At 32.7% G+C, this 17,947-nt stretch overlaps 2 protein-coding genes across 2 annotated transcripts; both read right to left on the bottom strand.

Annotated features, from left to right (window-relative positions):
- Positions 1-9,139: 9,139 nt before the first annotated feature.
- On the bottom strand, positions 9,140-10,079 carry LOC122585194 (21 kDa protein-like). The gene has a single exon (XM_043757306.1). It carries the CDS (start codon positions 9,969-9,971, stop codon positions 9,378-9,380), a length of 594 nt encoding a protein of 197 aa, XP_043613241.1. The 5' UTR covers positions 9,972-10,079; the 3' UTR covers positions 9,140-9,377.
- An 855-nt stretch (positions 10,080-10,934) lies between these two features.
- On the bottom strand, positions 10,935-12,086 carry LOC122588350 (F-box protein At5g18160-like). Its single transcript, XM_043760461.1, has one exon. It carries the CDS (start codon positions 12,084-12,086, stop codon positions 10,935-10,937), a length of 1,152 nt encoding a protein of 383 aa, XP_043616396.1.
- Between the last annotated feature and the right edge of the window lie 5,861 nt (positions 12,087-17,947).

Raw genomic sequence — 17,947 nt, 5'->3', positions numbered from 1 at the left:
TTAAATATTATGTAAGACGTGGACGGTGGATAGACGAAGCCACACCCGGCATGATCATAACTGTGGATTATGGGTTGTTTAACCTGCATATGGACGAATATTGGACGATATTATATGTATGGACGATTATTGAACGTTGACGTTGACTTGTATTGATTTGTGATAACGTGAAACCTTTTAGGGTTTTCATTGGACGTGATTAAGTACTTTAATCCTCGTATATCGTTAACTGTTGTTATCCTGACACACTTGTTTCCTATTACTTGTCCCCTACGAACTCGCCAACTTTATGTTGACGCGTGTTAGTACACTTTTCAGGTGAACAGGTTAGCTCATAGACGTATTGGATGGTTGATTTCTTGATCATGCTAGACTTGGATTTGGACTTTTTGGATCCGTGATTCATTTCCCGAATTAGGGGTTATGCTTATGTGTGATCCGGATACTTGCATTATTGAATGGTTTGTATGGATTACTTGATCCTTTTTATGCATTTAGACTTACTCTACATAATTTTCATGTCGTGCTGTGCTTTTCTTGTGATACCCCATGATTCCGCCTTGGTGGGGTATTACATGTTAATTGTAATTTATTGGTCATTACATTACTTTCAAAGCTCCATAAATAATAATAGTTAACATGTAATGTACCTCATATATAACCGATAATACATACCATCATTATACCAGCTTTTCAGTTTCGTTTATTTACTATCTTTATTCATTTTATTATCTTAAGTACGGATATCATGAAATCTGATTATATATATATATATATATATATGTATATTTATTTATTTAATCAACGTAAGTACGTAACATTATAATATTTGTTACTAGGTATCATTTTTTTTCTAGACTTATCGTTTTTATTTTTCTTTTATTCCAACCATCCATTGAAAACTGATCATTTTAGAAATATTTTTACTTCCTATTACGTATCAACCTTACCAGTAAAATACTACTCAATTCTTTTTAGCCATAACTAGTTTATATTTTAATTTTTATTTTTTTCAGATAATATTAATTATATTAAGTTAGGGTAAATTATACCTCTTCAACTACAAATGGTATCCCCATACATATATTTCTTACATATTATCTTATTTATAATGTTTTAATTTAATGGGATATTACAAAGACGATTATACTTTCAATAAGAAGTAGATGTGATAGGAAGGTTGCGGTTGACCCTATATACAAGCATCAATGATTCCTTAAGTGAAATCGTATGAAGTGTATGTGCATCGTGTGGTCGTTAACTAGATACATTATGATGTGATTCGAGACATTTGTTTATGTATTCGTTATGATCGTTATGTACGTCTTATGCTCGTTATATTCATTATGATCGTTATGTATGTCTTATGCACGTTATGAATTGTTAAATCCACGTTATGGGTATCTTTATACTCACGTTATGGGTTGTTAAACCACGTTATGGATTGTTGAATCCACGTTATGGGTATCTTTATACTCACATTATGGGTATCTTTATACTCACGTTATGAGTATCTTTATACTCACGTTATGGGTTGTTGAGCCCACGTTATTGAACGTTATTAATCGTTATATGAATCGTTGTTGTTAAACGTTGATCGTATTGATATTGTGCTAACGTGATCTCTTTTAGGGTTTCTGATGTGACTAATTATACCCATTATCCACATCCTTATTGGCCATTTTATTATGTGATTTACGTCATTTTCGTATGCATTTGGCGGGTTTATGGTGTTTGTTAGTGTTTACAGGCTCTAAACAGGATACGCGTTCATTTGGTACATTTTCGGATGATTATTGGCCCGGAAGTGCGTTATGATGATGAGAGTTGATTTGAGTGGAAGAGACGGCAGAGTTTGGCAAGTCGAGATCGAAATAAGTTGACTCTGTACAAGCTCGTGACTGCGCCGCAGTGGAGGTTGCCATGCCCACTGCGCCGCAGTCCTGATCCACGGAAATTAATGAACAAACCCCACTGTGCCGCAGTGGGGATGGCTAGGAGTTGACTGCGCCGCAGTCAAGTAAAGAAGAAAGGAGGTCGTGGAAACGTACTGCGCCGCAGTGGTGGTTTGCTTAGCCACTGAGCCCCAGTCACCATTAAGTCAAAGTCAAGATTACCCCACTGCGCCGCAGTGAGGGAAGGCTCAACCCCACTGCGCCGCAGTGGGTGCACGGGAGGACAGGTCTTTCCTTGTTTTTGCATCAGATTTTGGAGGGGTATAAAAACAAAACCCTAGGTCGAAAATTAGGCATCAAAAATCTTTCTAGGAGCTGTTCTATAAGGGTTCTTCTTCCTCTAATCAAGATTATTTCTTAGGCTGATTCGTTGAAGATTCACGGGCACCCATCTAGATCGTATCTACTTATTGTCTTGCAATTTATTTTTCATCAAACGATTGGTACATCATGTTTCTCTTCTATTTTATTTATTATTGTGGATTGATCATGAGTGGCTAAACGTTTAATCATCCACCTTGATGAAACGAGACGAATAATGTGATTGCTATATTTTTAATTCAAAAGAGTTTACTTAATTATCGTTGTTCTGTGGTCTTGATGATGTTAATTCTTTTTATTAATTAATTTTGATATTGGTTGCATATAATTCTTCGTTGGTGGTACCAGTTGAATGTGTATGTGATTTTAAAACGGTTACTTGTCTATAAGTAATTATCACTAGTTCATGGTATGATAGTGAATATCATTTTAAGAAAAGATTAATTTTGTCAACGTGATTGATAGAGGTTGGTGGTACCACGTTATTGTCACATAGGTTCAATTGATAATTTGATAGTCAATAAAACTGATTGTTAGAAGAATTGTCTTTGCTTTGGTGGTACCGGCTTGGGTAAGTTAACTAGCAGTTAGGTGATTCGGTATTTTGCTCACGGTTGGTGGTACCACGTGAGCATCTTAATCTTGTCACGATTATCTTTAAACTCTAGAGAATTTGTTCTTCATTAAATGCAATCACATTTGAAGTTGAGGGAAGTCAAGGTGGATGACTTTTAATTATATTGTTTGAAGTTTCTTTTAAGTTTATGCAATTATTTTGCAAACCAATTTACTTTATTTGTCAAGAGGATTTTAAAAAGCAACAACCGTTTTCCAAACCATTTCATAAGTAACTGATCATTTTCAATCCCTGAGAACGAACTCAGACTTATCTCTTAATTATATTACAAACGATCGGGTCCACTACCCGTGAGTTCATAGTAGTGAGTTTTTAGGTAGTTTTAGTTTTATAAATTTAAAGCTCAATTTTGCACATCAGTTTCCTTGGAACGTGATTAGGTATTCTAATCCTTGTATATCGTTAACGGTTGATATCCTGACACACTTGATTCCTATTACTTACCCCTACAAACTCACAAACTTTATGCTGACGCGTGTTAGTACACTTTTCAGGTGAACAAGTTAGCTCAAAGACGTATTGGATGGTTGATTGCTTGATCATACTAGACTTGGACTCCTTGGATCCGTGATTCATTTCCTGATTATGGGTTATGCTTATGTGTGATTCGGATACTTGCATTCTTGAATGCTTCGTATGGATTATTTGATCCTTTGTATGCCTTTAGATTTACTTTACATAATTTTTATATCGTGCTATGCTTATCTTGTGATACTCCATGATTCCGCCTTGTTGGGGTGTTACAGTTAGAATGTTTAGCCTATTACAATATTGGTACATATGTATCATTATTCCAATAAGCAAAAAAAATGCATGCATGAGAGAGAAAAAAGGACATTTTCAAGGAAAAAAAAAGGACATTTGCAAATAAGTTACTAGACGCTTCTAACTTAATACATCTCACAAATTTTGTTATGTCGGCTTAACTAAAAATACGAACATAACCAAACTATCTTAATCTTAATCTTAAGACAGTTGAACTAATGACTTATTAACCAATCAAATCGTTCAATTTCATCAAATCGTTCAATTTCATCAAATTGACTTTCGCTTATGTCATCATTTAGATTAACTATAAATTAAAAATCCTAATAATCATTATCCAAATATATTATTATATTAGTATTTATATTATATTGTAGAAAAAGTCTCATTAATTTACACTTTTTTGTTTTCCATCAATAATATACTTAATTTATATTTATTTTTAGCCATCTATTTAAGAAAAAATTTTAAAAATTATAATCATATAATTAATTAAAAATATATGATATATTGTCTACAAAAAATTATTTCAAAATTTAATAACTTATATATTAACCAATCAAATCGCTCAATTTTATCAAATTGACTCCCGCTTATGTCATCATTTAATTTAATTATAAATTAAAAAGTTCTAATAATCATTCCAAATATATTATTATATTAGTATTTATATTAATATTTGTAGAACATGGGCCGATCACATAACAAAGCACGGTTTACAACAGAGGGTTAATTGAATACTAAGGGGGCGTTTGGTTCACAAATTTTTTTTCAATGAATTGGAATCTGTTGAAGGAATTGGAATTTGATGTAATTGAAATCTGAATGGATTGGAATCTGATGGAATTGGAATTTAATTGAATTATAATCTTTTGCGTTTGGTTGAGTGGAATTGAATAGAATTCATAATATTAATTATAAAATTAATAATAGTTAAAATTGAAGTATATTTTTTAATTTGTAATATTAATACTTTTTACAAAATATAAAAAATTTATATAAAATATTATTAATTTTTTATAAAATAATATTTTTTTTTAGAATAATATTAAATTTTATAAACTAAGTTAGTTTTTTAATAACATTTTTATTAAATATTAATAATTTTTTACAAAATACTAAGCATTTTTATACAATAATATTATAATTTATAAACACTTATACAGATATGGAATGGAATTCAGATTCTAATTCCATCGAATTCCTTAGAATTCTACGAACCAAACACCTCCTAAATCTAAATTAATTTGAACTTCATTCAATAATCATTTTATCTCTCAATCGAAAAGGTACATACTATATATATTAATATATTAGTTTTGCGTATTAATATTTGAAGTTAAAACTGTCACTCAAATCAAGAGTCCTAAGAAAACAATCCTAATTGTTATCTAACTATCATAGAACAGGTGATTGAAAATCAACCTATTCGTCTTATGGGCACGCATCATGATCAAATACATATTTCATAATAATATAACATTATAAGTAAAATTGGTTTCAAAAGATTTTATAATAGAGAATTTATTATAACATGCGCCGTGTGGAACGACTGCGACAAACAATTACATCAATATGTATCGACTAATAATGACAATGACGAACCTGTGAATATTATACTACAACTTGTAAAGTATAACACTTAGAATCATATTTTTTCAAATTTATAAGCTTTTATAACTTAAGTGTATGAAGATTTAATATTGATAATATCGTAAACCCCGTGTTCAGTGACGGGTCTAAAATCTAGTTTCAAACTAATTGCACCCATAATTCGAAAAAATGTAAAATGCGGGTCAAATGTAACATTTATTTGGCCGGCATCATTTTATACTTTTATAAAGAAATGTAAAATGCGAGTCAAAAGTATCACATATATTTTGAAGTTTTTATTTTTAATTACTTTATTAAACAAATATTAATTTTTTGTGTGTGAAAATGGTCCTTACGTACATTTATTATATCACTATGTACAAATTATATTGCTGGCTGGGTTCTTACAGTTTTCATTTTTTTTAAGGTGAATTTTGCTTGAAACTTTGTGTCGCGATTTGACAGCTAGCGTAGCATACGTTATATTAACCGGGTACATGCTAAAAAGTTTACTAGAAGCAAAAATGCGTATTTCAATAACCCAATGGGCTATATATATATATATATATATATATATGGTAAAGTTATTTTGAGAACCTTTTTTTTTGCGAGAACCTTTGAGAACTTTTCAAATTAAGCTCAACCGATGATTGTTATTCACATGAAAAATGTTTTTTTTTATTGTTTTCTGAATAACTTATGTGTAATTTTGAAGTTTATAATTGTGTGGAGACATGGATTATCATCCGTTATACAATTATGTGGAGATTTGGATTTATGATCACATGTGCACGAATATTGCTATGATCACATGTATGCAAGTCGATCACATGTAATCATAGCAATATTCGTGCACATGTGATCAAGAATCTAAATCTCCACATAATTGTATAACGGATGATAATCCATGCCTCCACACAATTATAAACTTCAAAATTACACATGTTATTCAGAAACAATCAAAAAACAATTTTCATGTAAAGAATAATTATCGGTTGGGCTTGATTTGAAAAGTTCTCAAAGGTTGTCGCAAAAAAAAGTTCTCAAAATAACTTTTCAATATATATATATATATATATGGTAGAGATCCTGGAAGAATGTGTCTTAAGGAGAGAAGGTCCTATGAACCAATCAGAACGCGACATGTGTCAAAATGAAAAAAATGTGCGGTGGCATTTTGGTAAATAAATCAAACTTTTCTGAAGAGATCAGCCTGGGTTCCAATCAGCTTGGGTCTGGGTCAGCTTGGGTTCTGATCAGCTTGGTTGGTCAGCTTGGTCAGCCTGGGTTCTGATCAGCTTGGGTCTGGGTCAGATTGGTTGGTCAGCATAATCAGTTTGGTCAGCTTGGGTCTGGGTCAAGTTGTGTCAAGTTGGGGTCTGTTCAGGTTGGGTCAGCTTGACACAATTTACACATAATCTACACAAATGTAGATTATGGGTTTTGGGTCAGCTTGGGTTCTGGGTTGGGTCATCTTGGGTCAGGTTTGGGTCAGCTTGGGTTCTGATTAGCTTGGTTGGTCAGCATGATCAGTTTGGTCAGATTGGGTCCAGGGTCTGATTGGTTCAGGTTGGGGTCAGGTTTGGTTAGCTTGGGGTTGGGTTAGCTTGGGTCAGCTTGGGGTTGGGTTGGGTCAGCTTGGGGTCTAGGTCAGGTTGGGTCAGCTTGGTTAGCTTGGGTTGGGTCAACTTGACACAAAACTACACATAATCTACACAAATGTAGATCCCAAGCTGACCCAGATTCCATGCTGACCCATAACCCAGGCTGACCAATCTGACCCAACCAAGCTGACCAAGCTGACTAACCAAGCTGATTAGAACTCAAGCTGACCCATAACCCAAATTGACCAACCAAGCTAACCAAGCTTACCCAACCAAGCTGACAAACCAAGCTGATCATAACCCAAGCTGACCCAGGCCCAGGCTGATCCAGAACCAGGCTGACAAAAGTTTGATTTATTTACAAAAATGTCACCGCGTTTTTTTTTTAAATCCACATGTCAAATTCTGATTGGTTCATAAGACTTTCTCTCCCTTCTCTCCTTTAGACACCTTCTTATTTGATCTCTCTCCTATATATATATATATATATATATAGTGGCGTGAAGTTAGATGGGGATTGCACCGCCTGTTTTAGTTGAAAAGCGAGTTGAAACAAAGTTTTGGGTAAGTAAAGTAGCAGTCAAACTGCGAAGTTCTGATGAACAGGTATAACTGTATAAGTTTATAAATTTAGATTTATGAAACATTATCTAAGTTGAGAGGCCGGGCATCACTAGGGTGTAGATCGAAATGGGACAAAGATAGCAATGCATGTGCTCAAAGTCGAACTGTCGGGCCAGGCAGTGGGCCGGGCTAATGGGTTCCAATCAACCATTCATACCACTTGGCAATTGGCATATAAGGTTCGAGTTAAACATAGACCATATCTTATCAAGTTGCGTGTATTTAAAACGCTAATCTATGTTATTTTCAAAGATTGAAACCAACATAGATATTAAACTGGTTTCAGCTTGCATGTGAAGTTGGAGCGGGGCCTAAAATTGACACGATGATTATTGTTATCTGTTCAAGTTAGATGGCTGTACTTAATGTATTGAAATTAAGCTTCCAGACTATTTGGTGTATCCGATTTGGACAGGCTCGATCTGTCCTGTTTTCTGTAACGCCCTCCCAACAAATCCTTCTGTACGTGAGAAGCTCATTTTAACTTTCTCATTGACATAAACATTAATTGTGTGTTTAGTTTGTAGTTTTGTACCTATCATCTTTGTATTCAGTAATATATTTTAATTGGCTGAATTTGCCTAATGTTCAATATAATACGTCGTTGTTTTAATTAATACTGAATATAACCACCACCAAGATGGCCTAGTAAGCGTATTTTTACACTTAGGTACTAGGGATGAATCTTAGATTTATAAGGGCTAACGGGTGAGATGATATTGTTGTTACTTCGGGTGACAATTCCCATTTGATCGAGCCGGAGCTATATCAAAGTAGGCTAGGGAGACATTAACTGAGAGTTTGGGAATTAGAGAGAAAGTTCCCTTAATTGGTTTGGTGCCTTTGTCCCCTATTTATAGAGAAAGGCCATCGGATTAAGGGTTTGAAGAGTTGGCCATGAGCCTTACATGTTCTGGCCTAAATTAAGCCCATGAGTCAATAATGTCCCATCATGTATCCTAGTCAAGTAGGTGGTACACTATCAAATACGAATACCGAGTCAAACACTTGCGTTACTCGGATAACCTGAATAGAGATAACCTCATCCATTTTGCCCCTTATTTTATTTAATTATCTATACTCCTTTATAAAAGAATTTTTCTTTAATTTTAAGAACCTGAAATGACATATTCACCCTCCATCTTAATATATTTTTATTTTCATTTTATAGACTGTGACTAAAATACCCTTAAAAAAATCAACCTCTACCACTCCCTCACGCAGAAACACATAGCAAAAACCCTAACTCAAAATTCGTCCCCATCATCTCCCCTTTCATATCCCATCGCGACAATTCATCACATCTCTGACCGCAATGAAATTACTTTTACGTTAATAACCATACCATCACCGTCGTCGTTACCGCCGCTGCATTGCGCGGGTACCAATCTAGTTTATTTTCAAGACACATGATCTTGCAAGGGCTTAATTAAGGGACACATAGATGCTTTTAACCAAGTTTACGCCAATCAAATGTTATCTTTTTGCATTGATGTTGAAAGCTGGGCAGTGACTGGGCCTAGTTGAGACGGGTTCATTCCACCTCAGATTATCCATAACATGATAGAACCCAACTCATTGATATAGGCCCCTCATATTTGTATTTTAGCATTTTATGATTGAAAAAGGAAACCATTATATGGGGTAAAGCATTAATGTAAATTGTATTTGCTATTGCAGTAACAGTTTCAATACATTACACTTTGCTATAACAGAACCATAATTAGAAATCACATTTTCATGCTAGCTCGCACATATTGAGTTGAGTTTTGCATAAGTGCTAGAAAATTTGCAGCTATAAATTTGCATTCAGCTGCCTTGCTATATGATATTCATATTCTACAAACTGATTAAAGCATTTCTAATATTTGAAATGAACTATTCGTGTAGAGAAGCGTAACTATTGATCAAAGCCAAAGCATTGCTAGTTATATGCGCAACATTCACAATCTTTCCTCTCACCACATTTTTCATTTTCGGGTCATTCACAAAACCTTCAGAGCACGTGTCTTCATCTGTCATAGCAGAACTAACCCACGTTTGTATATCGCTCATTATTAACTTATGATCTTTGGAACCCGGCCGGTTCATCTCCTCAATTGACCTTTTCAATTCATACACAGAATCACTCAACAACTCAATGCAGTCTTTCATGGCAGAAACCTCTATCGGAGTCATGCCATGGACTTGTGACAATTTAACCATTGATGAAGATGTGGAGAGAGTAGTGTCAAGGGACACTGATAATGCTGTTTGGGCTAGTAGCTTTGGGCTTGTTTGGATTGCACCTGCTCGTGTTGACAACGAGTTGAAGCAGAGTGTAGGGTATGTTGTTTTTTTGCACGACGTTCTAATGAATTCGGTGCTTGTTTTTTCAATGGCGGAAACTAAAGTGATGATGGAAGTGAAGAGAAGTATTATCAGGAGAACATTATTTGCTAGAGATTTATTGATGGAATATGAACCTTTCATAGCTTATTTTTGTGTGTTGGATATGTTTAGAAACTGTAGTTTAAATAAAAGTGCACAAGAACTCTTTTTTTACTTCAAAGTTGGAAACCAAGAAGAAAGGTTGTTATGAAGATCATGTAAATAAACTCTATATTTATAGGAATCAGATGTTAGATATTTAAGAAGTTAATATCTTGAACAATCACTATCAAATATTAAAAGGACCATAATCTCTTGTCTTTTTATTTAACAGCAATATGGCAAAATATCGGCCCAAGTTGCTAAATTGAGTCGATAGGATCAAACTTTCATTAAATTGGATATGTTTAGGCCGACATAACGAAAATATTATTGGTTCCAAATTTTGAGATATGTGTGTCAAGTTGGAAGGGTCAAGAAAGGGAGCTAAATTAAGACTGAAATGTTTTAAGGGTTGGACCCCGTGAGGATAAAAATAATCGCAATCAACTTTGGAGGTGTCTAGAAATTTAAGGGTCTACTAGCTAGTTTTTAGATGCATGTATCGTTTTGGCTTGTTCACTTGTTGGAACTCGATCAACTATTGAAATAGCCAAATAGGCGCAGCCTGCTTCTAAAAAGAGAGACTTATACATCGGAAGTGAGTTCCTAATTCAAGCTTCTAATAACTTTTTAACCGCAAAAATGTTTCTTAATTTTTTATGTATATTCTTCGCAAAGCCCTGTAGGCGTCTTTGATTCAGTTCTTGGCTTCAGTAAATTAAAAAACATTAATAAAGCTTTGGATACAAGATCAAAACTTATGAGCTCCAGAATCATAGTTCTGCTTTTCCTAGGTTCAAACACAAGAGGACAATTTAAGTGCAAGACTCTTATTTCGTAACATTTATTTTGAAGATGTACAAAATGTGATATATACCTAGCCGGCCTGATAGGAAGGTGTACATTGTTGGTTCTCTAACTCCACGCCTTGCAGTGTTGTAATAATCTTAATTCGTCCTTAGCTTATTGATCAAACAATAGTAGAGTTTCCGTGTAGGAAGTCACACACTTTATAAGTTCTTCTTCCTTATCAATATCAATTCCGGTAAACTTGATCGTCCGTCCCAACAAGGGTTCATATGCATAAAGCCCACGATTTTGCAACTGATGATTAATGACTTCAATAATAGGTTCGCCATTATTCCTAAATCCGTGCACCCTATCTAGTACTGTTTCCTCAGCTGGTGTGCGAATGTGGAATAGCTTTGTAAACGTTCTTGTTACACCATGCTCCTCCATCTTCCATACACCATAACAGGGTTTTTCAATCACAACAAGAGAATCCATTCGTGTACTTAAAACCACATCCACAAGCCTATAAGTTGCTAAGCTATCAGGAAGGTATACTAGTACAAACTCTTCGGTTGTTACATCAAACGACATAATCATATTAAGTTCCTGCTGAAATTCATCATCAAAATACGTAGAAAGCCAATAAATAAACCCATGATCTACAACCACATGTTCGAAGTGAAATCCCAATGTACGAGGAGGCAGATTGTGATTAATACTTCTCCAAATTCCCGAGCTTAATGTATAAACCTCAACTTGCCAAGGGATTGTGTAGTCATGATCATCCCGTGTAATCTTGACAAGCTTAGGGTCAAGAGTGCGAGGACAGACCCCAAAACCAACAACACCCTTATTGTAATGAGGCAATGAACTAGGAATAGTAACATCAATGGAAATCGGTTTTCTAGTTATTGCAGGATTCCAAATCACAGCAGTGGCAGTAGTTTCCCAACACCTTTCTATGAAAGGGTAAACGCAGACCAAGCCATGAGAGCTACTGCTTCTTTGTATACTTCCATCAGCGGGAGCGGGATATAATATAGTCGGCCTCATGACCTCTTGTTGGCAGAAACTATCATCGTCATCTACAACTGCAGATGAATATATGTAATCGTGAACTAACGACTTCCATCTTCCGTAGGTTACGAGTTGATGGCGAGGATGGTGTTGACACTGCCGGGTGTGATCATTGACAAACGAGGGGCTATCAATAACAGACTTCCATGCTTTTGAAACCGATCGAAATCGAACCAACGATTTCACATCAGGAATCCTTTTTATGATTTCCTCTTGGATTTCGATTGGCATGCTGCTGCCCGCCATTCTTTCTTTCTTAATTAATTAGCTAGATTATTAATTAATGTGATAGTTTTAGGGTTATTTTGTATGTACGTGTTTTTATACGAGTAATAATTATTATAATGAGATTATTATTAGTGTTGAGGCCAATGGGCTTGGCCCTTTTCAAATATGAGTAATTTTTAACTTTTAAAACTGGGTCGTGACTGGGCCTATGGACGCGCTGAATCAAATTGTGAGATATGTGTGTCAAGTCTGAGGGGTATAAGAAAGGGAACCAAATTGGTTATATGGAACTAACCCACATTTTTCATTTTCGGGTCATTCACAAACCCTTCAGAGCACGTACGTGTCTTCATCCGTCATAGCTGAACTAACCCACCTTTTTGTATATCTCTCATTACAAGCGTGTGATCTTTGGAACCAAGCCGGTTCATCTCCTCAATTGATCTTTTCAATTCATACACCGAATCACTCAACAACTCAATGCAGTCTTTCATGGCAGAAACCTCTATCGGAGTCATACCATGTAGAGAGTAGTGTACGTCAAGGGACACTGGTAATGCTGTTTGAGCTAGTAACTTTGGGCTTGTTTGGATTGCAGCGCGCTGCTCGAGTTGACAATGAGTTGAATTAGAGTGTAGGGTATGTCGTCATTTTGCACGACCTTCTAATTATGAATTCGGTGCTTGTTTTTTCCTTGGCGGAAACGAAAGTGATGGTCGAAGTGATGAGAAGTATTATCAAGAAAATATTATCTGATAAATAGTTAATGAAATATGAACCTTTCATAGCTTGTGTTTAAGTTTTGGATATGTTTAGATTTTGTAGTTTAAGTAAAAGTGCCACAAGAAACTCTAGTTTTACTTCAAATTAGTTCAAACTAAGAAGAGAGGTTATAAAAAACAAGTAAATAACTTGTCGGTGATGGTACTATTGGTGGTGATGGAGAAGACGGTCTAGTGGTGTCGGTGATGGTACTATTGGTGGTGGTGGTGGTGTCAAGTGGCCGGTATAGGTTGATGTAATTATGATAGTGGAAATTTTTAGAATATAAGGATTTAAAGTGTTAATTATTAAAATAAAGGTTTAGAGTGTAAATTAATTCATTAAGGGCAAATTTGGTATTTTATAAAAAAAACTCCTTCAATAATGAGTGTTTATTGGGGGTAATTTAGTAATTTTGTATGTAACTATTGTGTAACTATTTTTAAAAAAGAGGAGTGTGATAATTTTTATACAGGAGTACCAGCATGGTACCCTCTCAATGCGGCGATGGTGGCGAAAACGGCGGTCTAGTGGTGTCGATGACGGTATTTTGGTGATGGTGGCAGTGTCAAGTGGCGTAGATTGATGTAAAAGTGAAAGTGAAATATTTAAAAAGATAAGGACTTAAAGTGTTAATTATTAAAATAAAGGTTTTGGGTGTAAGTTTATTCATTAGGGGTAAATTTAACAATTTAGAAAAACTTTTTCCATAGTGGATGCTTATTAAAAGCAATTTATTACTTTTGTATGTAACATTTAAGTAATACTTTCTACTTATATAGCTTGTAGGGGTGAATAATTTTTATAAAGGAGTATAGCTAGATATATTTATCTATCTATCTATACTATAAGCATTTTGTCTTTTTTTAAACTCCCAAAAGATGATTTAAACTACATAACTTACTCATCTTCTTTATTCACTAATTTAAACATCTCTACTAAATGTATCTATAATACCCTTAAATCTCAACCACTCATTTTTTTCTCTCTCCTCAAATCTAAACTACTCATTTTCTTATCTCTCCTCCATAAATCATTTTTATTCCTTTAATTCATTCAAAATCTTTTATATCAAAAACCGTATATCGGCAAATATAAAAATTGTATGGGTGTTCTTCAAATTTTATACTTTTTCATTAAAGAGGTTATTCGATATACATTCGATATTTTTTACTCGTATTACATGTATCCATTTAACTTTGTCCATTTTTCTTGTTAAACCTCGGGATATTTACTACTTGGAAATATATTTCTTTTAGCTTGTCCGGAGTTGTTAAGAGTTAATTTATAAATATGTAATCTCTTCTCTTCTCGTCTTTTCTCTATATATAATAAAAGAAGATTGTTTTTTATAAGTAGTTTTAAAAAGTTTTTGATGTGGTAAATTTATATTTCACCTTAAAAAACTTTTTATTTAATTATTATGTCATATATAGATAAAATAGAAATAACCCTTTACATGTTTAATAAAATATTAATCATTTATTTAAAGAATAAAAGTTCTCTCTTATATAATATTACAAAAATAAAATATTTTTTTTATTTAGTTGATTTATTAACTATATAATTATTGTGTTAGTTGAATCATTAGATTTATATCAAGTTATAATGTTTTAAGAACAAATATTACATAAATTTTTAATATATTTTATAATTTTAAAATTTTAATTAACATGCCCGGGTTAAACCCGGGTGATTAACTATTGTTATAATGCACCCAAAGTGTTTATATAGACTACTTTTATGACGGTCATTAATAAAGCCCAATAAATTAAAGAAGAAGACACTAGACTAGACAATGATAAATAAAAGAACATTGTGATAATGTCATTTTTATTAGAACAAAATCTACTTGTCATTTTTAGATATTTTCTTACTAATTATTTATTTTTATTTAATTAATTTATGACATCATATCTAATTATGTTTTGATTTTCTATTTCTCCATTAAATGTCTTCACTTTTAAATATTTTATTTATCTACATGCAAATGGGTTATATGCTTTCATTTAAGTTTTTTGTTTTTTTTATTATTGCCCTACATGACATATACAAACAATTTTAGGTAAATTAAAGTAAAATTTTTTTTTTATCTGCTCGCGTAATATACGGGTTACTAAACTAGTATATAAAAATATGAACTATATTATATTATTGTTTTAAATGACGTAAAAGTTTATTGTTCTAATATGATGCTGTTATAATTATTTTATATAATTGATTTGCTATTTTATAGGCTCATTGTTTATTTTCAACTAAGGCCATAAAACTTTTTACATTTTCGGAGACTAAACTGCTAATTGACCTTTTTTATAACAAGGAATGTTAGAGAATTTAGAAATTTTGCCTTTTAAAAATGTAAGAGATTATAAAAATGTCATTAATGCTTTATACGAGATAATAGAGATAACAATGAATATCTAAGTATCTCATGACGTATCACATTAGATTCCCAAAATTTATCAGATGACCCTAAACATGCTATTTTTACTGAAACTTAACTACCAACAACCTAAACGCTGATGGGGCTAGAATATTGTTTCATGATATTTTTAAATGTCAAATAACTAGTCAAAAAGCAATAAATACATACTAAGGTTATATAGATCTCATTTAATTCTATATATGGCTAAGCCAACAAAATTTTAAGGTGAACCGAAATATGAAAATAAGAAAAAATAAGCTTAACATCAAATGACCCATAAGGTGGCTTGAGTGACAACATAGATCAACCGAGTGGTAACAATAGGACAGAGCCCACAGCTATCGGCCCAATTTAATGATCCATAGATCATATGGATCATCCGATGGTCTCTCTCTCTGGCTAAAACTTATCCGAATTGTTTACTTGTTTTGATCATCATAAAAAATATAAGATTTGAACAAGACTGTCAAAGGTCAATGGTCCTAATTAATTAATCTTCCGTTTAAAACTCCATCAATTAGTATTTGAACCATGTGCCTTGCCTAGCCTATCAATCCAGCACTGATCACAGAATATATTGTATCGAAATTCCGAATTTTTTTAATAGCTAACACAACAATAATAATCTTTTTCAAGCACGTACTAACATTATTAAGATTTAATAATGTTATTAAACGATTTAAAATTGGCTTGCATATGTTGATAATAAATTGATTAATAGCAGTCAAATGAAAATTCTTTTAATTAGTTAAACTATGCACTTTCAAAGGTGCGGGGGTTATGGATTAATCAACGGGAGATTGTGTTGATTTTGTTCTGACATTAACAAATATTTCCACCCTAGCCCCCACATGCGATTTCATAATTTCTGACGGCTAATATTGGATGTGCATTTCCATTTGACTTTTGGTATAGCAATATTTTTTGAAAATATATTCAATGATCCGTAGCAATAAATTTAAAAAAAAAAAAAATTTAGATACAAAAGTTATTGTATTACCTTTATATCTTAATAACAAAAAAAGGAGAATTCAATAAGGTTATAGTTAATTCATAAAAAATGCACATGGGAAGAGTTACATATAGATTATTGACATTCTCCTTAATCATTATTGCAAGCTAGCTGACATACAATTCTTAGTTGCTTGTTAATCAATAAGCCTAACATGGATACAATTAAAAATAAGTATTCGTACGTCTGTATAGTGTATAAGTATTAGTAAGAACTAGCTAATAGATAAATATAAATAAAAAATATATCACTAAAAAAATGTTAATTAGTTAGTGATTCGTCGAAGGTATAACTACAATTACTAGAAAAGGAATTAACTTAGTTCACTTTTGAGTTGTTTTATCCACGAATTAAAGACGATTAATATTAGGCTAAAGATGAAGTCAATAATACTCGGTATAATTGAATCAATTTGTTTGATCATTGTTTTCATAATAAGACATCATATAGAGTTGGAAATAGGGAATGTACATTTGTTATGACTTTATGAATGTACGGGGGACAAAATTACTATAAACTCATGATTATTATTCTAATAGATATTTTAATCTGCATTCTGGTCCATGCAATCTCAAAAAAAAAAAACACACACACACACAAAATTCTCTATTTTTGGAATTGTATCGGATTGGAATTATGGGTGGACCGTCAAGTTGATTCAATATGAAAATGATTACATGTATCTCGAAGATTATTATTATCTGGTTGGCTGGTTTACTGTTTGCTTTTCTGAATTTCCCACTAGGGATGTGCATGGTTTGGTCGAAACCAATAAAACCAACTAAACCAAACCAATTGTACGGTTTGGTCGGTTTGACATCAAAAATTTAAACCGGTGGTTTTTTCTTCCAATAAACCATTCTTATGGTTTGGTTTATGGTTTTAAAGATTGAATTAACCATTTAAACCAAACCGGACCATTAGATTAAAATATGTAGTTATAAACATAAGTTTATATTTCTACTCAAATAATTATGTCATCGTATTAATTATATCATGATATTGTTCTATAGCTTACAAGTATACATATCAAATACTTAATAGCTGTGACATATGAAAAAAATATAATTTCACTATATCTTAGTATGTTAGCTATAAGCACATGATTTTATTTATATATTTATAAAAGATAAACCGGCCAAACCAAACCGGTTTAATTGGTTTTAGTTGGTTTGGTTTAAAACACTAATATGGATGACGATTTGGTTTGAAAAAACATTTAACAGTTATTATTGGTTTGGATGAAATTCTTAGTTAAAACCGTCCAATCCGGATCATGCACATATCTATTTCCCACTATATAATCTCTCTAAGTATAGAACAAATAAGTTTGCAACTTTGAATTTATAAAAATGTTGATACACTAAAAGTTTCATGAAATCTTAGTTTTAGTAACACTTTTGAAGTGTAGGTAATTTATATGTTTTTATATTTAGTTTTAGTAACACTTTTTATATTTGGTAACGATTTTACTCTAAAAAACTTCACTAAATCCGAGTTTTAGTACTGATTAAATTATTCCATGACAAAAACTATATATAAAAAAAGGGAAATTAGATTAAGAAAAACACAATAACATTCTAATTATTTTGAAAGAACTAACTAAATGAATATTCATTATTCAATATTAGTCTCGTGTTTACAAAGAAACCATATTAACTAGTTTATACCTCAATCAAT

Source organism: Erigeron canadensis, chromosome 1 (assembly GCF_010389155.1).
Source record: "Erigeron canadensis isolate Cc75 chromosome 1, C_canadensis_v1, whole genome shotgun sequence".
Taxonomy (NCBI): domain Eukaryota; kingdom Viridiplantae; phylum Streptophyta; class Magnoliopsida; order Asterales; family Asteraceae; genus Erigeron; species Erigeron canadensis.
The sequence above is the reverse complement of the archived record's forward strand: the minus strand, read 5'-3'. Positions and strand labels throughout refer to the sequence as shown.

Coding starts and splice junctions, on each gene's coding strand:
- LOC122588350 (XM_043760461.1), bottom strand. CDS start 12,086: ATGGCGGGCAGCAGCATGCCAATCGAAATCCAAGAGGAAATCATAAAA.
- LOC122585194 (XM_043757306.1), bottom strand. CDS start 9,971: ATGAAAGGTTCATATTCCATCAATAAATCTCTAGCAAATAATGTTCTC.